The sequence below is a fragment of the Falco rusticolus genome, chromosome 9, assembly GCF_015220075.1.
Source record: "Falco rusticolus isolate bFalRus1 chromosome 9, bFalRus1.pri, whole genome shotgun sequence".
NCBI lineage: Eukaryota > Metazoa > Chordata > Aves > Falconiformes > Falconidae > Falco > Falco rusticolus.
The window spans coordinates 9103163-9127410 of NC_051195.1; the positions used below are offsets into that span (position 1 = coordinate 9103163).

Sequence of the window (24248 nt, forward strand, 5' to 3'; positions counted from 1 at the left end):
AACAAACCGACTTTTGCAATTCCAAGTGCAAGCGGTCATGTCAACAGCCACTCATCCTTAAAAGACGTGCAAGTACTCCCCAGAATAAGAAAGCCACATCCAGCGAAGCACTTCACGTGACACCAGTTTTTTTTGCTGGGTTAGTATCATAAGCAAGCAAAGTTAATAGGTCTACGTGTATAGCTCGTGTTTCTACTACAGGAAAACAAGCAAATTAGTAAAAACAGTTATTCCGAAAGTTGACAATATCAAAACATAAGCATAATAATGGAGTATGAGACTCAGTGGTTTCCTACATAGAGTCAACAAGCATTATTTCTTTTCTGACATCCTAGTGGAAGCTCGTAATTACTGCACCGTCTTGCTAGGCAGAGAAATTCCCACAAGGTATCTCAGATTAATGGCATCTTCTACTCAAAAAATCACTAGATTTTTCTCTCGTTTCTAATGTTCCTGTGGTGAACATGAACAACTACCATAAGAATTAAAATTACTTGTTCCCCCCCCCCCCCCAAACGTACAGAAATGTATTACTGAACTAACTGCCACTAACACATAAAATTCAGCCATTGCTCCTACACATTAATAAGGCTGTTTTATTTAATTTCCTTAATTTACAAGAAAAAGTTAATTGCAGTCTGTTAAGCGAGATAATTACCTGCAAAAAACTGTCTCGACAGCAAAGAAATTCGTTCTTCTTCATAATGGACTCAGATGTTAACACCAATTCATTCTTACTAAGGGCTGGTTCACTTTGGCATGGATATACAGCCTTAAGAAGAAAAAATTACTTCTTCATATAAAACACATGCACAAAAAATTCACTGTAAAGGCACAGAATATAGATACATACAATTGATTTAACAGCATTCTTCAGTTTTGGCTGGTTTTTGTGCGGGGTTTGGGTTTGCTTTTTATTTTTACTATATAATACCAGAGTATCGTGAAGGGAAGGTCCACATATAGTTCTGCTTACTTACGTAAAGCTGAAGGTATACACACACGTTTCTTATTCTGCTGATCTATTACACTCACATTACAGAAGTCTGAACGGTTATTTCAGCAAAAGGCTTTTGTCTTTGGCGGGGAGGGGAACAACCAACCAACAAACCACAAAACCAAAACCAAACAATACCGTCCTTCAAACATCACCATACATCCCGAGTTATTCAATAACCCATCAAGCCTCTGACTTAAGAGGCAGTTCCACACAAAAAACCATGCATATCTTGATATAATAAGGAATTACTTTGTGTAATGTAAGTTCAATCTAGTAATCAACTAAGCCAGGAGTATTTTATCTATTAAGTTGGATATCAGGCCCTTGGGACTAGGTTTAGGCACAAAAGGAAATTCTACTTTTCACAGCTTATACACAGTTTGGTCCTAGTTGCTGTGTTCTACTGTAAAAAAATACAACTCTTAGTACAGACATGCTGAAGGACTGACCATGAACAGGCAAAAAGGCGTTTTAAAAATAAATACTTCAACTGCAACAATTCTTCCTGTCATTTACTACTTCCTCCTACATGCTTAGTACTGTTTTCGTACTTTGGAAGATTTCAGTAACACTTACCCTGATATTGTCTAGAACACGCTTGAATTCTAGTGGTTCATCCTTCCCTTCCATGGCTGCAGGATCCAAGCCATCTCCTCCGTAAATAAACTGTATAATGTCACCAGTAGAACTTCTGACTGTCAAATCATACTGTGAGCAAAGATCTTCAAGTGATTTTACCAGTCGCCTCTAAAGAAAAAGGAAAAAAAATAATATTTTCAAGGAAAATAAATGGGATCTTTTTAAAAGTAGCTATTGCTTGGGATTACAAAAAATACAGAAATTGGACCCTGGAAATACCTGTGACATAGTGATTAGCAGGCATAAAAACCTATTTTAAGTCATACATTATCCCTAGGGCTTCACTGTACATTCCTCAAAACATGAAAGCCAAGAATAACAAAATTTAAAGCAACAACATAATTCTCCACATTTAGAAATTCTGCCACATGGAAGCCTGACGCTAGGCTGCAAGAACCTATTACAGGCTGAGGAATCTGGGTTGGGTTTTTTTGACAGAATATTCATATTCTTCATCAGGCTTATTTCTCAAGTGATACAACACTTTTTGTGTATGGAAGCAAAACCAGTCAACAATTATTTTCACTGACAAAACCCAAAGAGCTCATCTGCCAAAGCCAGAAGGTGCTATTTTTCTACCAGTGTTAGCTACTTCTTTTACATTAATTCTTTGTATTGGGAAATAGCTTTACTACCATTTTCCTTCCTCCGTCTCCCTAGAAGGCAGCATGCTGTGAAGCATTAATGGTTAAAAACATTTGTACTTGAAGGATGGACTTCACTGTTCTATGAAAATAAATTAGCTCCCTGAAGAATATAAATTGGTAATTTTTTGTTACTGAGGAGGATCAAGGTAAGATGAAATAAATGTTGTTTCTTTAAAAAAAAAGAATTACAAAGTCCAAGTATTACAGGTCATTCCTGTAGGGTGAAAATTGATGAGAAAAAATATTCTGCAGCCTGCTTATTATATTTATATATACTTACACACATGCAAACATTATTCTGTTACTTTGGGGAGACAAGTGGTCTAATTAATCACCCACCCCAAAAGAAACTGATTTCAGTCTTTGCAGTTACTTGCATATCTCTGAATGTGTCCCCAGCTCCAAATTATCTTGGCTTTTCTACGGCCCGTTACACTGGGAAAAGTACTATACTTAAACAATTACTTAAATGTTTTCACTGAAGTCTTAAGGCTGCTTGTAATAGCAAGAAGCTTTGTCAAAGGGACATTTATTTTCACAGGAGACGCAGCCCAAGACACCAACAACTTGCAGAACTTTAAGTCTATATGGCCAAGGTGCCTGTTACCTTAAGAGGACAGATACTGAAAGGGAGCTTTAACTGAATTTCTGTCACCCAGACCACCTTTTAAATAACCCAAACCAAGGATCTGTGTTCTCTGTTTCTCAGTGTTGAAACACCATCTCTGAAAAAGCACTCGCAACTCAAATCTGTGTTACAACATATGGACAAAACTTCCTAAAACCCATGTGATGGATGGAACACATGCTACATAGAAAGCAGTTCTCAATAATTCCATAGAACAAGGGCTTTTATCACCCTTACTCAAGAGGGAACACCTTAATGCAAGCATGCTACTGTACCATTGCCTGAGGTCTGCTTTAGAAACCAATATTTCACAGCATAAATTACTCTGTTACACTAAAAACAAACATACACACACACATAATGTATGCACTTCTCCCCCACCCCTCACCTCAAAATGTACATTTGAAACACCTTCTTTTGCAAGACTGATAAAAACCCCACTCCACTGACAGTTACCTGCATATATCCAGTTTCGGCTGTTTTCACAGCTGTGTCAACCAGACCTTCTCGACCAGCCATTGTATGAAAAAAAAATTCAGTGGGAGTCAACCCAGAGTAGAAGCTATTAGCAACAAAGCCTTTTGCTGCTGGGAGCTACGAAGAAGAGTGGGAAAACAATGGTTAAAATGCAATATACATTCTATATGCATGTTACAGAGAAACACATTGTATGTCATCTAAATTCTTTCAGATAGTTAGCCAATCCATACACAAACACGGAGCAATCATCTCAGCTGCAATTAGCTTTGAAGTTCAACGTTTGCATTACAGATCTGAATAAATGCTTCAAAACCCTGGCCTAGTTCTTGCAAACTAATCTAATAGACTTTCTTCCTCCTCCTCCTCCAAGCCTTGTCATGCTTCTAGCCATTCCTTGCAAACACTACACCATCTTCTAACACTTCAGCCTCCCTTAACATTGCAAAAATTTAAAAGGCGATAAGAACATTCATTTTGCAGTAGTATAGCAAAGGTATCTGCAGCGCCGAAGACTAAGGAATACAGTAAAAATACAACCGGAGATACGTACATAACTGCTTTTTTCAAATGCTCTCACCCCTGAGAAGAGTTCTTGCCCATGAACTTTATGCAGGCCTCCCTTCAATTCAAGTAACAACAAACTGCCTCCACAACCCCACAGAACTATGTATAGGCTACAAAGAGGTTCACCTTAGAAGATCACTTTTTGTTAACAGGTAGGGCTTTCTAAATCAGTTAAAAAGCTAGAGTTAAAATGTAACTTTCACCTTCTCATTTAATCCACGAAGGATTTTTAATTCTTTAATTTATTCAGAAAAGAAATAAAACAATTACGTTACAGAACTCAGAAAAAGAAATTTGGATGTTTAATGAGACATGCAAGTGCCATGTCTGCCACCTGACACTTATCTGACTAACACACTAACAAGATTGATGGCTGATACCTAGAAGGTTCTGTACTGATCATGAGATTTCAGAGAGCAGTTTTTTCAAAAAAAAGAAAAAAAAAAAAAAAGAATCTCACTGAATTGTATTAACAAGTGCATGAGACTCCTATTGCCTAATGTAGAACAGAACTCAAAGACGGAACAGTCAGAGTAGCCCATGGTACCTATCCTAGTGGGAAGAAAAAACAAAAAGACAATTAAAAAAAAAAAAAAAAAGACTCCAGAAGAGTTTCTCTGGCATATTTCACCTGTCTGAAGATATCAACACACACCCAGCAGTTGTCCTAAAATGTCTTAGTGCAGTGAAACATAAGCCAACAGAGATACTTCAACAAATGATTTTTAGAACTCTCAAGAGAACTAAAAATATATTGTCATACTTCAATTTTACTAAATTAGAAAGGTCTAAGCAAGGCTCCTCTGTAAAAATGCAAATTAACTAGACATCCTATAGCAATTCACACTACTGTTAACTACCAAAGCACATTCAAAATATTTCACATTCACCATATGTGATCCTTTTGCTTCACCATGTCATATGAAAACATCCTATCATCTGTCCTTCTTAAAATGGTTTAAGGCAACTTCTTTCACTTTTCTTTACAGTGTGCTGCAAACATACAGAATTACCTTAGAATGCTTCTCAAAGTGAGGCAAGGACCTGTTCTCAAATCCATCAGGAACTCGGGACCCACTGATAGCTTGCTGACCTACACAAGCAATCATCTGGGAAATATTAATGAAGGAGCCTGAAAAGAAAGAAAAAAAATCTCACTCACAAATGAAGAATATCACTGCTCCTCTAATGAGCTATCTTTACTTTAACGAAGATTATTTAGCTTCACAATTCATCAAAAATGCGCTTAGAATTGCAACAGTTAACAAAGCTTTTCCATTACTTGTCCTGTTCATTTCAGCATTTATGCAGAGACTGACAACTAAGTTAGCCAACGATACTGCTAACAACTCCTAACACTTTTTTCTTCCTGTCATAGAGAGTCACACCACCACTATTTGCCTACAGTCCTTGTATTATCCTGTTGTGTATTACGGATTGTTTTTTATACAACCCATAATCCTAACCTACCTATTTTGCTTCACAATTTCTTCAATAAACATATTCTAACAATATTTTTGATGAAGGGCTCAGTGTCTACAAAGATTCCTAGAACACATTAAGTCCTAAAGAATTAAGTCACTAACTCAGAAGTTTTATTTGCTGAACATCCTTGCAAACAATGGCCCCCCTCCCTTAAATTACACACTTAATATCCTTCTTCTTAGATTCCAGTATTTTTTCAGAAATAGAAAATGTTACCTTGAGGGCTTTCCACAGTTTATTAGAGACAAATAAACAAAGGCAAACGGTGATTTCTTCCAATTCTCACAGAAAACAATGGAAACCTCAGATAGTAATTTGAGTACAAAACAAGCATTTACTACACAGGTGGTCCTTCAGAAACAAAGCAGTGAAGATGGCTGAGGGTGCAAGCAAGGACAGGTAGCCTAGGAGGAACAGGGCGAAATTGTCTGAGCAGCCAGGTGTGAGGTTAGGAAAGCTACAGCCCTGACAGAATTAGATCTGGCCACAGACGTCAAGGACAACAAGATCAGCTTCTATAGGTACATCGGTGATAAAAGGAAGACTAGGGAGAACGTGGGTACTCTCCAGAAGGAAATGGGAGACCTTCTTCCCCGGGACACGGAGAAGGATGACCTTGTTTGCCTCAGTCTTCACTGGCAGCTGCTCCAGCCACCCTGCCCGAGCTGCAGAAGGCAAAGGCAGGACTAAGAGAATGAAGAACCATCCACTGTAGGAGATCAGGCTCAAGACCATCTGAAAAACCTGAAGGTGTACAAGTCCACGGGACCTGATGAGATGCGTCTACATGTCCTGAGGCAACTGGCAGATGAAGTGGCCGAACCACTCTCCATCATCTTTGAGAAGTCATGGCAGTCTGGTGGAGCCACCACTGACTGGAAAAGGGAAAATGTAACCCCTGTTTTTAATAAGGGAAATAAGGAAGACTCAGGGAACAACAGGCTGGTCAGTCTCACCTCTGTGCCTGGCACGATCATGGAGCAGATCCTCCTGGAAACTATGCTGAGGCACATGGAAAATAAGACTGTGACTGATGACAGCCAACACAGCTTCACCAAGAGCAAATTGTGCCTGGTGGCCTTCTGTGACGGGGTTACAGCACTGGCGGACAAGGGAAAAGCAACTCGTGTCATCTACCTGGACTTGTGCAAAACTTTTGACATTGTCCTGTTTGACATCCTTGTCTCTAAACTGGAGAGACCTGGATATGATATGTGGACCACTTGGTGGATAGAGAATTGGGCTGGATGGTTGCACCCAGAGTTGCGGTCAATGGCTCGACGTGCATGGGGAGACCAGTGTGGTGACGAGTGGTGCTCCTCAGGGGTCAGCACTGGCACCAGAACTGTCTTTGTGGGTGACATGGACGGTGGGATGTTTGTCCACAACAAGTGGGCAAGTTTACTGACAATACCCAGCTGTGTGGTGCTGCTGACAAGCTGGAGGGAAGGGACACTCTCCAGGGCGACCTTGACAGGCTTGAGAGGTGGGCCCTAACAAATCTCACGAAATTCAACAAAGCTAAGTGCAAGGTGCTGCACCTAGACTGGGCAATCTCAAGCACAAATACAGGCTGGGCAGAGAATGGGTGGACAAAAGCCCTGAGAAGGACTTGGGGGTGTTGGTGGACGAGAAGCTCAATATGACCCAGTAACGTGCGCTTGCAGCCCAGAAAGCCAACTGTACCCCAGGCTGCATCAAAAAACGTGGCCAGCAGGTTAAGGGAGATTATTCTCCCCCTCTACCCCACTCACGTGTGATCCCACTTGGAATGCTGCATCTAGCTCTGGGGCCCCCAACTTAAAAAGGACATGAAACTGTTGGAGCGAGCCCAGAGGAGGGACACCAAGATGACCCGGGGGCTGGAGCCCCTCTCCTGTGAAGGCAGGCTGAGAGAGCTGGGGCGGTTCAGCCCGGAGAAGAGAAGGCTCTGGAGAGACCCCAGAGCAGCCTTCCCGTACCTGGTGGGGGGCTACCAGAAAGCCGGAGAGGGACTTTTTACAAGGGCAGGTAGCGATGGGACAAGGGGAAATGGACAAGGGGGAACAGCTCTAAACTGGAAGAGGGTATGCTGAGATGAGAGATAAGGCAGAAATTGTTCCCCGTGAGGGCGGCGAGGCGCTGGCCCAGGCTGCCCAGAGCAGCTGGGGGTGCCCCATCCCTGGCAGTGCTCAAGGCCAGGCTGGACGGGGCTTTGGGCAACCTGGGCTGGTGGAGGGTGTCCCTGCCCGTGGCAGGGGGCTGGAACTAGATGGTCTTTAAGATCCCTTGCAACCCGAACTATTCTATGATTCTCTGAAATATGAGTTCCAATCCCTTATGTAATTTCCACTTGATTTTTCTATGTGATAGAGATACTGAAGTCAGAAATGCAATTGAACCCTTTCTATTGATGAGTTAATTCATGTATTAAGAACATCTTAAGGATGCTTTTCAACTTGTACTAAAACTTTAAAGATACAAAAACTAGCACATCAGCATGATTTTAATTAACTATACCCAAACTGTACTTACTGAGAAGCGTCACTTCAAATCTATATGACATGAAAGTAACACTTGCACAACTGACTGTGTAAAACAAGCTATAAAGACAACAGAAGTAATTTTGAGAACAGTGATGGAGCACGCAATCTACTTACAAAGTTTAGCTATACGTACCTTTAGAACCACAGAGAGCCATGATAAGGGGACTGTTGCTCTTGTCCAGTTCTCTGAGACAGGCACTGCCAGCATGATCTCTGATAACAGAGAGTTCTTTAAGGATTAAGGCCTGAAAACCAAATTTCAGAATTCAGCATTTGTTAAAAGATACCATATGCTAACAGTACTCTACCACTTGCCAGCAATACCTTCAATAGTCAAAGGAAATTCTAAATACAAGAGAGAAAGAAACCTAGACATTGCTTTGAGGAAAACAAGTTTAACTTCTAACTTGTATAACTTTCCAGTTTGCTGCACAAAAAGTCTTTGCTGGGATAAGACAGGTAGCCAGGAACATGCCAACCTCTTTTGTCAGCAGCACCAATTTAAGCTAAACTGAGCACTGAACTAAGCTTTAAATCTCATTGCACTATGTGAAAAATTACCACAAAGGAGGAAAAAAATAAAAAAAGATATAAAAAAAAATATTTTGGACTGCTGTCAGAGAGTACAAAGATGATATCTCCAATTGTTAAAAAAGTAACAACAGCATAAAAAAAAACACTTTATGACATACACAGGTGTCTGAAAAGAGGAAGAGTGGGAAAGACTGCAAGGCTCCTCCTTCAGCCAGACTGCCACTTCAAACTGGAAAACTGACAGTACTTCATCATAGGGTAAGGTTTTTCTGGTTGGTGGTTGTTGTTGTTGCTTTGGTTTCTTTCTTTTTTTTTTCTTTCTACTTTTTTTAAAGGTAAATACTTGTCATTGACTAGCCAAGACAACAGATGTATAGAACCACTGAATACAATGAAAACTGTGTTTTTCACCTGACTTCATTAAGTCGCCATTCATAAGCTTTTGGGCAACATTCACTGCTCCTCATCAAAACTTCTACAGAAGAAAAAAACCAGCATAACCACTTAACTTTTGCCCCAGTAAGGGTCAAGAAAACACTTGCATATAAACACATCTATAACTAAAGGAACGTTTTGCTTCTTGGATTAAGTTCTTTATCATTACTGTTCTTTACTAACTTAGCAAATACTGAAAAATGTAATTAACCCTGTTCCAATTACCTACGTAATTGTATTCTCTTGTATGCCGCCCCAATACATCCAGCCTGGAGGGAGGGAGGATCTTAGTTGTTTAGTATTTATCTAACATTTTTAGATGCATACAAGCATCTAAATGTTAAGCCTAAACAGATTCAGCTAAAGTTGCATACATACCTAGGGACCCTATTTGCTCCTATCTATAGGTTTCAGAAGAGAGCTTCGAACTTCACAATTTACATGAATATAGTTGCTAAGTCTCTAAATATACAGTGATTTAAATTAGAAATGTTACCTCTAGCGTCTCCTCTGCAGTACAACCAGGCTGCTGCTGTAGCTTGCCAGTGTTCAGAGCTTCAATATACTCATCACATTTCTTATAGCCAGCATTCAGGAGCTCATACTTCGCTTTTAGCAGGCCTTGCCCAGGGGTTACATCACCAATTCCAATTGAAAAGCCACGATTAGCTATTATTAAAAATAATAATAATAATTAAATACATTATATCGGTAGCTCAATCTCATACAGAGTAAACAAATTAAAACCTAGAAATATTACTATCAGGAACTTCTATTTTTTCCTCCCACCATATGACCATCATAAGCACAATCAGGTGTTTCGTTGTTTCTGCCAGCTTCACAGCTAGCTTATTTTATTTTTTTTAAACACAGTATATTATATTTGAAGCAAAAATCTTGCTTGATTGCTCTGTATTTCTGCTTTAAGATACTATTTTACAAGGAAATGTACTTACAAAGATAGACGGGAGCAAGTCTGGCTAGTCGTGACATGGCATCTGCAGCTTCTACCTGTCCCCAGTCTCTCAGCAAGATGTAGAATATATTGTTCTTGGATCCTGAACCTAAGGTTCCTTTGTCCATACTGCCGCTCATTAACTCACTGTTTTGAATTGTGACATCTAGAAACAAAAAGGCAAAAAGAAATCATCCATTTTTGAAAACATTAGGTAAATTCTAGTAATCGGTTGTGGAGTAGGTTTTTAAATAAAAGCTCTGTTCATTAAAAGAACAAACCCCAAAGACATACCTTTAATGTCTCTGGAGATGTGCATGAGTAAGTATTTTAGGGGAACGGCCTATGACCCAGCCTTATCAACTGAAGTTAAATTTTATTTCCCTTCTTAGAAAGGCAACTGTAGCCTATTTAAGACTTGTGAGAAACACTGTGAAGAATCCTTTTTGTAAAAAAAATAATCAAAAATTGTTTCCTGAACTAGAACAAAGCCTTCAATCTCATCTGTCCAGAAATGAAGCCCTCAATCATGCATAATAAACCAATAGTATTTGTTTATTTACTTCAAGTAGAGCAACAGAATTGCAGAAGTGAAGTTACAGTTCTGTTACTCAAAGATTCTGATATTCAGTTCAACTGAATCACCTCTGGAGGCACAGCCCAAATTTAAAAGACACACTTGGACTCTGATGTCTCTTTAATTACAAGAATATCATAACGACATCCGTCTTCCTGTAGGCCTGTACCCACTGCCTCTTTTGAATTATTTACTTTTGCTTCGTCAGGAACCTTCCACTTCAGGCACTGAATCTTCTTTCTAAGCTTCAGCCTTTAGCCAATTAAAAAGAATCTTCTGTACCTGTACTTTAGACAAATTTTCTATGATAACAGTACAATATATGCTCATCCTCATTATGTACCTTTCAAAGAACTGGTGTCTGTAGATGGATCCAATTTATATCATTTTATGCGGAATGCTGTAGACGTTTGCACACTGTACTCTATGCTCAATATCTTCAATGTGAATCTAGGTAATCACCTTGAACCAGAAGTCATTGCTCTATTGCTTATTATATATAATAAAAATGTGATACAAGGATTTATTGAGATTTTGGAGAATTTGCAGAGAACTTTCTGAAGAAAACTAGCGTTGCTTCAGAAATTAACTTTCTTCAAAGAACTGAACAGAGCCACCAACGAAATCCAAAAGTTTTCTGCATCATCTGCTACTGTCAAACTCAGAAAATGGAAGTTCTTCCCGTACTTCCTAACATGAAAATACTGTGGAGCAAAGACGCTCTGTGTTCACATGAGTGTGAACAGGATTATTGTTACCTTCCACCCCACATTCTTTAAGAGGTTGAAAAAACATGCCACCATGTTTATAACCAACCCCACAACTATGAAGTGGTCCTATCTTCTAAAGAATCGCTCAGAGTCTGGTGCAGAGTGGATTCGAGTCCTAATTGGTAAAATCTTTCTGACATCAACATTGCATGACAGATACACTGTAAACCAATGGTCCCTCCCCAAGTTCCTTAACTCACACTTCCGAGCAGCAAGGCACCAAGCTAATCTTGCCTGCTCAAGTTCTTTTCCGCCTGTTACCACATGAATGACAAACGAATAATAAGCAAAGCCTTGCTTGTCTCCTACAGCTTCTTCAACTCTCATGCTCTGCATTCCATCTGCCACTCTGACTTCCCTAACTGGAAGGATACAGACGGTTTGCTATCCTAGGGATATCTACCCACCTTACATACCCTAAACTCCTTTCACTGTTTTGACTTCTAATCCCTGTATTACTAAACCCATTTAGGATATTAAATTTTTCCATTTGCCCTCTGCACAACCACTTCCTAAGCTGCTTTGCTTTTATCTTTCTCTTACGTACAAATATTACGTTACTATCACGACAAGCCTAGCATCATACAAAAGATTTTATTACAAGAAAACACCCAAGTCTTTTCTTTGGTGTTCAACATGACTTCAGCTTTTGAGGAAAAACTGCATAGTTTTATTTCTTACTTCAAGGATATTTATGTGAAGTACTGCTTTAACTCCCACAGTCAGCTCAACAGCAACAAACTCAACAAAACAATAGGTACAATTTCTTGGAAAACACAGCCTTAGAAGCGTCACTCACAAGAATCATTGTAACACAGGTCTTCCCCTTTGCCGCAATACTGCTTGCCCTTGGTTCGTAGATTGGCTTTTACAGGACAATCATCACTGGGTTTGAGAATGAGGCTGAAAACCTGTTTTCCTGTCCAGAGTGTTACAGGCTTCGAGAAACAAAAAGACAAGAATTAGGATTAAAGAATTTATATTACAACTACAGTAAAACAACAAGCAAGAATTTAATCGTAAAATGGTTTTCTATACAGAACCTTTCTATGCTGAACTATACTTGCAGAAGTGCACAGTAGCATTCCTTTGAGGGGGGAAGTATTATGCACTTTATTATAGATACAGAAACAATGACTGCTGAATGGTTATCCTTTATATAAGGGCATCTGCATTCATTTAGAGAAACATGCTCTATTGCTCCCTCTTACTGTCATGTTTCCCTTCCTGATTAGAAAACTAAAGAAACAAAAAAGATGCTGCTACTACCATTTCACTTCTCAAAGAGGTTAAACACTCACAATTCCTTCTTTATGTAGTGTCTTTGGTAAAAATTTTTCAGTTAAAAAACCCCACACAATTATGTATTCCCTTCAGCTGTAGTTAAACATAAGTAACTCTTACAGCTAGCACTAAAATTATTCATTTGGAGTGACCAAAGCAGTCGAAGAATCCCTGCTCCTGGCTATTAGCAAATGTTCATATAAATTTATAAAATTCACATTAGATACTGCCCATAATTGCTCTGACCTTGCTTTAAACCAGTATTATTCACTGGCATTTCAATTTCACTTTCTGAATTTCCCTAATATTACACTTATTGTGAAATTCAAGGGTATAAAAAAATCCCCAAATGTATACACTAGTACTTAGTATTTAACAAACCTGAAAATGTACCCAACTATCTCAAAACAATACTGTTTGCCTCAAATACAAAATTAATCAAATACAGACACCCTTAAATGTATGCGAATGAGGGCTTATATGACACCATAGCTCTCTCCAAAGTCTGTGACAAATACACAAATACTCTGCTCTCCATAATAAATATTTTCCATACGTGAACCAATAAAAACCCCAACCAACTAACCTAATCACATGGCACTATCTTCTTTTATCTTAAACACAGATTTAACAACTAAAGCATACTATTTCCCAGGTTTAATACCTCCTAGATTTGGGATACTGAAACACAGAACTGTTGAGCATTTCAGGACATTACTTGACGACACTCAAGGAGTAACTGTCCACTTAGCTGTGTATTAGTCTGTACAGCCAGTAACAGTGAGGTTACTAAGAATGATGGATCTTCTACTGACCACAAACAGCCAAGTGGTCTGTCTCAGGGTAGCAGGAGAGTAGGCAAAGCTGTGTTTGAATTCTTAAGGAACCCTGCATCCCCACTGTTCCATGCAAAGTTGACTGTTCAGGATCAGGAACCATGCAACAACTTCTGCATAGCTTTGACCCTGAATTCTGATCCTTGCACTTACAAATACTAAATTTCATACAAAACTGATGTCAGAGAAAACAAGAACTGTCTCTGCTGCGAACATTACCACGTGTCAAAACCAAACAACAGAAGGCAGCTTAGTAACATTTTAAAAAATAGTTTGACACACCCTCAAAATTGCTGGAGGTGGGAGACGAACTTTAATCTTCTCATCCTTGCCAACCAGGATAGAAGCAATAATTTGACAGGCTTTGGCTCGATCAAAAAAGGTATCTTTTAATGTAAGAAGATAGGCACCTAGAACGTAAAACATTATTAATGTGACAGACTAAAATGAGATTAAATTTAAAAGCTATTGCATATTCAGTATCAATGATTTCATTCTAATGCTAGTTACATACTTACTATGCAAAATGACAATAGTTTAGACTGCTTTAGTTGTAAATCCTTTCCAGAGTTTTTTCTTTCATTGCTACACACTCAAATTTCTAAAAATTTGAACCAGTGCATTTCTATAATCTGTTCTCTCTCTCTAACTCTGTTCCATAGGTAAAAATAAGGCCTTGGCATTAAATTTTGTACACTTTCTTTTGTATAATTCATCAGATGTTTCCCGAAGAGTTAAGGAAACTTGAAGGTACTTACTGCAGGTTGAAACTAATTTTTGACTGATGAATTCAACTCCTCTACCATAATTATAAGCAGTTTATATTGTCTACCTAGTGCATACAAAGACCTCAACCATTCATTTCCTCTGTCAGAGAAACAGTGCAAAACATACGCAAAGGTAATAAATAATTGCAGTCAGAAAGGCAGACAGTATCAGAAGATTCTGAGGATATCATAATATTTCAGACTAACAACAGCCTTCATTTCATAATACCACTGACTTGTGAAAGGAGCATTTTTTTAATTAATACAGAAAAATTCTCAAAAGAGGGTAGTGATCCTGATGGAACAACTGTTAAATCACACAGCTTTAAAACTGGCTTATATACACACCTGTGAGGAAATCCTGAATAGCAGCGATAAGAGGTTCTCCATTTCTTGGTGTTACCAAATTTGCTTTAGTCTATATGATATAAGAAACAAGACAGAATGAAAAAAAAGACACATTTGAAGACACCGTCATTTGTCATTCAGAAGGAAACAGCATTTAAGACAGTTATTTCAGCAAATATTGGCAAAGTTTATTCTAAATCAAAGTACCGCTTTCTTCAAAGACAGAAAAAATAAACTAGAAGTTTCATTGTGCTACAGTCCATTGACAGTTAAGGAACAATTTGAGAACAGTTGCTGGAAATTACATATTCTGTTTCCAAAGCAGAAGTTGCAATCAAATTGATGTGTTTGGTAGGTTACTGTTCAAACAGGACAGGGAAGGGAAAACTAGCTTTGGGAACCTAAGAAGGGACAAAAGAGGTTATGCTTGCTACAGGGAGATACCGAAATATTTCAAGTTCTGTGGCCCCTACTGATACACAATAATCAAACTAGCCACTTGCACTGGCCCCATTTTCTTACATCTTACTCAGACTACTTCTCCAGTTAGCCGCCCCCACCTATGCAGCACAGTTTTGCCTGAACCATGGGGAGAGGGCAGTTCTTCAGCTTGCTAATCAGTTCAGCAAGCCAAGACATTCTGCAGCCAACAGTTGCGTGGTACGTCTGAAATAGCAGCAGCATGTAGTCACCCTCAAGGAGCAGTTACTGCAAAATCCTCAGACTGACACTATTCACTACTTTCACACCACAGATCACTGCCTGCAACCATCGGATCCTTCTTTATCTATGCTCTTTCTCCCTTTTTTCCCTTCCCCAAGAGCCCGCTGTCTCCTGCCTTCTCTAGTAAACTGGTACTCTTAGTAAACTAGTAAACTTGTACTCCAGTACAAGCACACTATTGCTGCCTCATTTCCAGTCAGTCTCACTGTCTGCCATTGCTGGGCTGTCAGACCACAATGCTAAGTACCTATCCAAAACCAGGACACTGGCGAAAGAGCCACCCTATTTTGGTAGCAATCACTAAGGACAGTCAGGCAGAAAAAGACTACTGACACCTACTTAAAACCACTGAATTTTCCACGGGTGCTAAACATAAGTCTACTGGACTGCCACTGCGTAACAGTCCTAACTAGTCTTCAGGCAGCTTCACAGTCACACAATATCCACATCCAGGAATGTTGATAATATTCCAGATTTCACACGCATGTTAAGAAATACAGAGCTCAGCCCACCTGTCACTAGCAAAATCCCAACCCCAACATTATCAACCTACCCCCATTAAAACAAGTGCTTCTGCTTTTGCTTCTTCTGTCTGAGGAAGGTGAAGGTTCATCTCATCTCCATCAAAGTCTGCATTGTATGGTGTACAGACACATTCATTAAATCTGAATGTCCTATGAGGTTTTACTCTAGCCTGGGGAAAAACAAAAACAACAACAACAACAAAGTGATGCACATGCAGTCAAGCATGCTGAAAGATGAAAAGCCATGCCACAGTGCTTCCTTGTGAGCTTTATCTTTTCTTTTTAATACAGACATGAGTCAAAATTTCCGATTACAGAATTTAACTCGAACAGGAACTGACAGAAATTGTAGTCAGGTTACGTTATACAAACGTAGATAATGACTTCCATTATGAAGAATTTACACAAAGCCCAGAACACAACATGCTTTGTAGAGTTCACATCAACTCTACAAAAATTAAATGCTTACGCAAGAACAGATACCAAGGTTAATTATGAGTATTAACAGAATTGTCCAGGCAGCATACTGCCCAGTTAGGCATCAATTCCCATGCAAAAGCACAACTGCACTGTACTCATTCCCACAGAGCGTTTCAAAAGCAGCTGTTTATTTTGGTGTAAGTGAGAATCACCAGCGAAGGCAGATCACATTCGTCCCCCTCGGGGCCACACCTCCTGCATGTTAGGCTGCGTTTGCACTTACTATGTGAGCCATGATGCTCAGCTTATGAAGAGACGGTTGTCGGTTGAACAGGACTATGTCACCATCTATGAGATGTCGCTCCACGATATCACCAAACTTCAGCTCCTGGGCCATCTTTTCTCGGTTTCCATATTTCAAAAATCTTAATAGTAAGACGTAACAATGAAGTCAGAAGAAAAAGTCAGAAAGATGTAAAGACAACTGAAAATAAATTGTGTTTATAATGCAAGCTCTTCCATTAAACATTGGAGCATTTGTATTACAATAACAAGAAGACAACACTGGTGTGGATTGCATCATTTATAAAAATAAAGAATTTGTTTCAACGCTATCAGGCAGTATAGGGCGTTTTACTCATATACTATCACTTACTACCCATAACCTGACCGCAGATTAGCTCTCCCACAAAAACAGCCAGTACGTGCCCACAACTGCCCATTTTCATTTATGTCTGTACTATTCCCTCTACTTCAAATAAGAAAAATTTAGTCATAAAAAAACCAAACCACATAGTTGCAGTCCACTATCATTAGTATGTACATTTAAATGTAACAGATTATCTAAAAGGAAATTGTACACTAAGCCTGAAGAGATCATGACAATTTTTTGTTACTGCCTTTTATAAAAGATTCTGAAAATAAACATTAATCCCTGCAGGCTTTCACACTGCAGTAAGAACAAGCTGATGGGGAGAAATAAGAAGCGAATCATTACAGATAAGCATGTTACCTTTTCATCTGCGTGTGCCTTTGCTGGATGAAGTTGGCTCCAGGATGAACATCAGGACCATTACAGACAAGTTTCCTCATAAAATTAATATTTGCTTTGTTCACCTGTTGCATAAAGACTTCAATAAGAAACAAACGAAACACTTTTCAGACCTCTTGTTTCTGTTGGTCGTTTCTGCATTTTCTAATTTTAGGCTCAACTGAAAATCCCCCTCAAAGCCTCCAGCTGCTGAAGGGAACAGGCAGGAGGAAATAGATCAGAAAAATGTAAGTCAATCTTAGAGCAGAATATTCAGAGTGAAATTAAATTAAAAGTCTGGGAAGTAAATTCAGGAATAAAAGTACCCAACCACTCCTTAGACAGATACACCAACAAACACATGAAGCTATATAAAGTTAAAAAACTACCAAGCAAAACTTCTCTCTCGACATGTCATTCCTTACACCGTATGCCTTCACAGTATTCGCATGTATCTGACACCACAACCTTCATTTACCAGCAGCAACGCAACTGGCAAAGCATCACTGAATGACATTTTGAACATAAAGGAATACATTGACTCCCTTTTATAGTAAGACTATAAAGAAAAACACTGAGGTCTGGTTTAAAAAAATAAAAAAAAGTTTTGGTTCTATGCTACTTACCTTTTCAGGAAAGGTTAGTATTTTAGCGACATGAATAGGCACTGCTACTTCATCTATTCGTAAGTTAGGATCAGGTGAAATGACCGTTCTGCCAGAGAAATCCACTCGCTTTCCAGACAGATTGCCTCTAAACCGACCTAAAGTGAAAACTCTTCTATAAAAAAATTGTTTCAAAATGTTGCCTGTTAAGACAGCATATTAGAACATCTCTCAAGGTACTTCAATAAAGCGCAACACATAGTGGCGGAGAGATGCTTTGGAATAGCAAATATTTGTGGATTAATTAAAAAAAAAAAAAAAGAGATAATTAAAAACAACTTTAGACAAACCTTGCTTTCCCTTAAGTCTCTGAACAAAACCTCGGGTCCATTTTTTAGGTGCCATGTTGAGAGGAATTCCGGAGAGCTCACTATTAATGTACAGGGCACACTGTAGTTGAAGAAAATCCCAGTCTTCCATAATCATCTGTGTCTTGGCTCCTGATATCCTATGCTAAACAAAACAGTAATCCAGTTAGGAAAATAAGTGTAAGAACGCTAAACTAGCAAAGAATTTTTCTGCTCGGAGTACAACTCTTCTTTCGAAACTAACGTTAAAAAAATTCATACACTGGAATGAAAAAGGCAAAACAACTTTACAACAGGATGCATAGTGCTATGTAAGATACTAAGGCCACTCACAAGAGAACCCAGCAAAAAACTTCCTTTGGCTATCATCAGCTTTGGACAAAAGCTCACAAAACTATGCATTTGTTTAAATTACATTTTTCCCATGCCACTTAAGCTAATGTAACTTCACAGCCAGGAAAATTACCTGTAAACAATAATTTTTGGCAATTATGGGAGAGTCAGCACTCACTTGACTTTGTCTGCCTGACAACAGACTAGTTTTGAAAAGCCTGAAAAGTATTAGTCTGGTAGAACTTTTCTAAATAAAATGATAAATTGTCACATTTACTTCTAGCCTCAATGCGATAACGATGCTAACTGAAACCTGGGCAAAGAAGCAGTAAAAAAAGAGGAATTCTACACAGAAAAAAACCCCAACCCAACAGGTATAACGTTTTCATTATAAGCGACCACTTAAGAAGTGCCATAGTCAGAGTGGGGAGAAGGAAGAAAAAAAACCCAAAGGGAATGGGAGGGAAAAAAAAAAAACCAACAAGAAAACCAGTTGAGCTTACAGACCAGAACTCAAAGGAAAAAACATTTCCCATAACCCACCAGCAGATCTTCAGCAGGTCCTGTACTGCAAGCTGCCAGTCAGCCAGCTCCATCCGAAGCAAGTTTCTCCATTTCGTTCAACAAAACGCCAAATGACACAGCAGCACAGTACAGTATTGCTTGCTAGATTGTAAGCAGTAAGACAAGTAAAGCCACTTGCTATACTAAATTCTAGCGAAATCATTTCAAAGGCAACAGTCTCCGAGAGCCTGGCAGGACGACTCACCTTTTTTATTACATCATTAAGGAAAATTATCTCTGTCAGTTTCATTGTTAAGTCATCTTCATTGGTTCCAGACTTTAAGTCGCTCACGACAGAGGGTCTGATACACAGTGGAGGCACCAAGAGTCGTCTGAGGATCAAATCTGAAGGTTTACCTGCTTCTGGGTTCATTAGAAGCAGAGGGATGTCTTCTGCTGGGATCCTTTTGAAGAGGTTCAATACTACCAAAGGATTCAAGTTTTCCTACAAAAGCCATTGGAGAATGAGGAGAACAAGCCATCATGTAACAGTTTCAATGTGTCCCTCTTCCCTTTGTTTACTGATTATTCAAAACTAAAGTATTTTTAAAGGGTAAATAGAGAACTAATCATGGAAATCAAACTATGTTTGGGTTTGCTTAATCTTAACCAAAGCTTTTAGCATCTCAGATGTTAACTTCATATATATTTTCCTTCCTTTTTTCCCCTTGTACATCAGCATTTACTTCTCATCATGTTACTCTCTCTTCTAAAGACTAAATACTGGCAGTATTTCATAGTTATTTGACAAAGCAGCTCAATAAACCTCAGATCAAACTTACTGTACATTGTATTAATTTCATTAGTGAAGAAAAGTATTAACTACAGTACTTTCTAGATCATCTTTCAAAATTTCATTTCTCTCTTCTTAGCACAACTACTGCTGTAGTGTAAGAAACTCCAGATATTCACTATTTTTTCTGTTCAAATATGTACCCTGAGATCCTCCCAGCTTGCAAAGAGCAGAAGGAAACAAAACTGCGCGCAAGGCAAAGCTGAATGAAACAAAAAGGTTAGGTAATTAAGCCTCCTCTCTTTCTCAGCATTGGGTTCTCCTGAAGAGAAAACCCACTTCTGTGTTTTGTAATCATCTCAGATTTACAGTAAAGCTACACGTACATGGTGAGTTTATATGGCCCTCTATTTCTTCTCCCTTTTCTAGCTTATGGAAGTATAACACACCAAGAACATCTCCTTTCTTTACAGGGAGCTATGTATCAGAACATACCAATAACCTACATTTTCCATTTTAGTAGAGTTCGCATTATTGCAATAAATACAAACATGCCTCAAGTGTCTTTTGGCACACTAAAATCTTGGACCACCACAAAGCTTAAGCTGCTCCAATTAAAACCTCTGAGGAGTTTCCTTTCACACACAAAAATCAGCTGAAAATTTAAGTCTTAATAAAATTCACCTGAGCTCTTCCCAGTAAGGGTTCTACTTCTTTGTTATGTTCTATGGCAGTTTCAAAGGACTGGAGAAAAGTAGATACTATTGGATCTATGACTTTCTTATTGGTCTTGTACTTTTCATGTATTATTTTCAACAAACCACACTTCTTCACAGTTCCTGCAAGCAAATAAAGGTGGGTTGTTTTTTTTTAAACAATAACAAAAACATCAGGGAAAAAACCCAAACACCCCCTCCAACACTTGAGTAAGCTACAATTCCAAAACCTAGCTAAACCTTCAGCGAACAGAAGAATAAAATAAAACTTTACCAGCTTTATTAACCAGTTGCCTGAATTGACAAAACAAGAGAACAATCGGTTAACATCTCCCTGTACGTCTGCCTTGGTGTGCCTGGATCATGATGTGGCTTCTGAAGCTGAAAGCAGGCGGTTTAAATTCACCCTCACCTCAATCACAGGCTAAGATATACCATGCTTTATATACCATCCTTCTGTCTTCCAAAATAATTTCTCAAGTAAATTGTTAGAAAAATCTGAGAAATACTTTCATATCATGCAGGTAGCATTATTCACAAAACTTCCACAGACTAGGAACAAGTGCTTTCCAAACTCAATTATTTTTATTGAAGTATACTGACCTACCACTTAATTTTGTAAATGCCTTTTGTTTGTGCCTCCTTTATATGTGGCTCTAGTTATTCAGGCTGCTGACCATTAAAACAAACAACCCACAATTTTCACGAGTTAAAACCAAAGTTTTAAGTTATGAATTTAATATCCCCTACGAATCTGTAACGCTGGAAGTCCTTTCACAGTAATATCACTTGTTCAGTGTACATGAAGGAAGAAAAAAAAAAAAAAAAAGATTTGGAAAAAAGTTAAATCTTACGAACATATTCTGCCCTGAAGAACAAATTCCGTTGTAACCCAAGATGATCACAGCTCAAATACTTTCAAATTGCAGAGGATATCCTACTAGAGGATAACACGCACATCTAATCTTAAGATGTTTTAATACGATGAAAAATGAAGTTGACTCGAAATTACCAAGCCTATGAATGCTTCTATGTTAAAGCACACATCGCTGATAACAGCTCCTAATACGTTTAGAAAGGTCTTAAACAGATGGGGTTTTTGCCATTATTCAAGTATCAAATACTGCTTACCGCCATGAAGAAGCATCACATGAAACAAACCAAGCAACTAGGGCAATGCCTATATCCACATAAATGATATGTGAACAAGCACGTTCCTGGCATTAAGAATGCCACTCCCTGTTTCTTAATGAAGGCCTGAGAATATACCCATCAGCTGTGGAACAAAGAAGCATATTCAAGATTTTGGTGCCAAGTAGAAGACATCACAGCAGACAACTTTAACTGCTAACGTCAAGACTCACCATTAAAGGCACCACAATAAGGACAAGTGTTTTTCTTTCGGCACTTTTCAGACACCTTCTTTTTTAGCCCTCTCTTCTGAAGATATGTAAGGCCAGGCCGCTTCAGGTAATCCAAAAACTGTTTTTTTTCTTCCACTGACAGCATGATACGGCAACAGGTTTTGCAGATCATCTTAAATGTAAGCACACATAAACACAGCTGTTTAACAGGCACATTCAGAGACCTAACCTCTCCTACCAAAACTTCAGTTGTTCAGTAGAATGCAGATTTTTTAAATTAAATATGATTGTCTTGGTTGAAAGACTAATTCATATACTGTAACACACAGAAAAAAGTACATGGAAAAAAAAAAATACAGTCAACGAGGCAAGTCCTTCTCTAAGCTCTGCAGGACCTTAAAAACCCATACAAAGCAAACAAATTTACTGGGATGTCCTAAATGGCCAGTTATACGGCATACATTTAATTTGAATGACCATGGAAAAAATAATGGATTGAATTAATGACTCTGAGACTACAAAAAATAAACCAGATGTATTTACATCACTAAGAGTGGTATTTAATTTACAAAACACAAGATACATAAAGGTTAAATTTATAATACTATGCTATCTTGATCTTCTCAATTACTCTTTCAGGCATCATCTTTCCTTTTTCTGCCAATAAATCATAATCATGTTTACCTGTAAGATGCCTATCACAGCTTTGAAGTATCCAACATGAAAACACGGTAGTTCTAAGTCAATGTACCCATAATGTCCTAAACAATCAGCCAGATTTTTTCCACAGGTTTCACAGGGGCAGTCTTTTTCACTGGTTCCCTTTGGGAGAAGGGGAAAACACACACAGAAAAAAAAATTTAGCTGTAATGCACCGAATTAGTAGAAAATACAACAGTTCCTAACTAGTCAGCTATCCCGACAGCAGACCCGCTCCTTTTTCCCAGCATCAGAAGCATGTCAGTAGCATTACGCTCACTCCAAGGCTTAAAAAGAAAAATGTCTTTCATACATAGGCCCTGCTGATACCAGCGACATTAACTCATCCTGCTCTTGTAACTGATCTTACAGCCCGCTAACCGACAATATGGCATTTTATAGCCATGTGTCTCTGGGCATCCCAACAACCTGGCAGAAAGAAGTTATCTCCTGCCTCAAAAGAATACTTTCCTTAAGCCTCCAAAGGCACTAAGGAAGTAGTTGTGGCTGCAGCTAACAGTCTACGCAATTCAAGCAGAGCCATTTGCACTTATTTTGGACAAGCACTACATTTCAGTTGTTCCAACTTATTTCTAACCACGTCAAGTAATTCCATAAAAAGGGTTTGGGAAAAAAAAAAGAAAAGGTTCTCACCATGCGATGGTCAAGTACTCCATACTGCAGCGGAGAGTGATGGTTGTCCTGACTATACAAGTTTTTGCTAACCACTTGGATGTGAGCTTGCTGACGCATCTCTTCTGGGGATTTCATGCCAAAACAGATGTGGCTTCTAGGATGGGAAATTTCACGTGTGTCACACATGTGCACGTACTCACAGAGATGCAGAAATATGTTACTACGTGTCCAGACGCAATGCAAAGGGAGTTAAATTCATCCACACTACCACTGAAGTAGATTGTTTTAGACAATTATTCAAAATAGCGCTGTTTTTCTGTGAATTGGTGGTTTCTATCCGAAGTTTACCGATGTTCTCAGGCAACCCTAGAGCTGCACAGCCACACGCCTGCCGAGCCAGGGCCCGAGCCAGGCCCGGCCAGCCCGGGGCCAGCTCAGCCCACACCAGCGCCTTTAGAAAGGGGAAAAACGGTAACCGCAGCTCCCTCCGCCGCTCCCCCCCCCCGCCGCCGCACACCGAACTCCCTGCCAGGGCCACCCAAGGCGGCTGCAGGCCGCGCCGGCACCCCGGACGCTCCCCCAACACCGGGCAGCGGCCCCAGGGCCTCCCACCGCGCCCAGCGCCACACGGGCCGCCCCGCTCACATCTTCTTGGCCACATCTGTCTCCCTGAACTGCTCCTTCACCATGGCGGCGGGGGGGGAGAGGGAGGAGGGGGGATGGGTCGGGCAGCGGCAACCCCTCAGCGTGCGGCTCGGCTGCACCCAGCGGCGCAGAGCACCCTCCGCCCGCAGCGCCCCCTGCTGGCCCACGGCTAAACCCGCCTCTGAGGGAGGGCACCGCCCCTCACGGCCGCCTCCGGGGCCCACGGGCGGAGCCACGCAGGACCGCGGGGCGGGAGGCGGAAGCAGCCCCTCACAGCGCCGGTACTTGGCAGAGGGGCCCGGCTGGCTGGTCCCGGGGCCGAGCCTGGCCGCCACGCCCGCCGCCGGGCCTATCAGGCACATATAGACCGCCGCCTCCGCCGCCTCCTTCCGTGTCCGGCTCTGGAGCGGACAC

At 39.8% G+C, this 24248-nt stretch overlaps 1 protein-coding gene across 8 annotated transcripts in view; it reads right to left on the bottom strand.

Moving 5' to 3' along the window:
* Positions 1-24226, bottom strand: part of POLR3A (RNA polymerase III subunit A) — a 48804-nt gene extending 24578 nt beyond the window's left edge. For 7 of the 8 annotated variants that reach the window (XR_005106356.1, XR_005106355.1, XR_005106357.1 and 4 more), the window contains exons 1-21: positions 23835-24226; positions 23208-23343; positions 22539-22676; positions 21855-22026; positions 20459-20613; positions 19247-19486; positions 18127-18289; positions 17798-17934; positions 17154-17257; positions 16425-16566; positions 15751-15891; positions 14475-14544; positions 13642-13769; positions 12039-12177; positions 9894-10058; positions 9434-9606; positions 8102-8213; positions 4972-5090; positions 3371-3508; positions 1577-1747; positions 659-772 (exon numbers count right to left, since the gene is read on the bottom strand). Coding sequence is in view for 5 of the 8 variants with exons in the window: in XM_037401438.1 (XP_037257335.1) it covers positions 659-772; positions 1577-1747; positions 3371-3508; positions 4972-5090; positions 8102-8213; positions 9434-9606; positions 9894-10058; positions 12039-12177; positions 13642-13769; positions 14475-14544; positions 15751-15891; positions 16425-16566; positions 17154-17257; positions 17798-17934; positions 18127-18289; positions 19247-19486; positions 20459-20613; positions 21855-22026; positions 22539-22676; positions 23208-23343; positions 23835-24196 (3219 nt within the window). In the remaining 3 variants the exon portion in view is untranslated. Of the gene's footprint in view, positions 1-658; positions 773-1576; positions 1748-3370; positions 3509-4971; positions 5091-8101; positions 8214-9433; positions 9607-9893; positions 10059-12038; positions 12178-13641; positions 13770-14474; positions 14545-15750; positions 15892-16424; positions 16567-17153; positions 17258-17797; positions 17935-18126; positions 18290-19246; positions 19487-20458; positions 20614-21621; positions 21767-21854; positions 22027-22538; positions 22677-23207; positions 23344-23834 lie in introns of those variants that run through there. The other variant, XM_037401440.1, reaches the window with a different exon arrangement.
* Between the last annotated feature and the right edge of the window lie 22 nt (positions 24227-24248).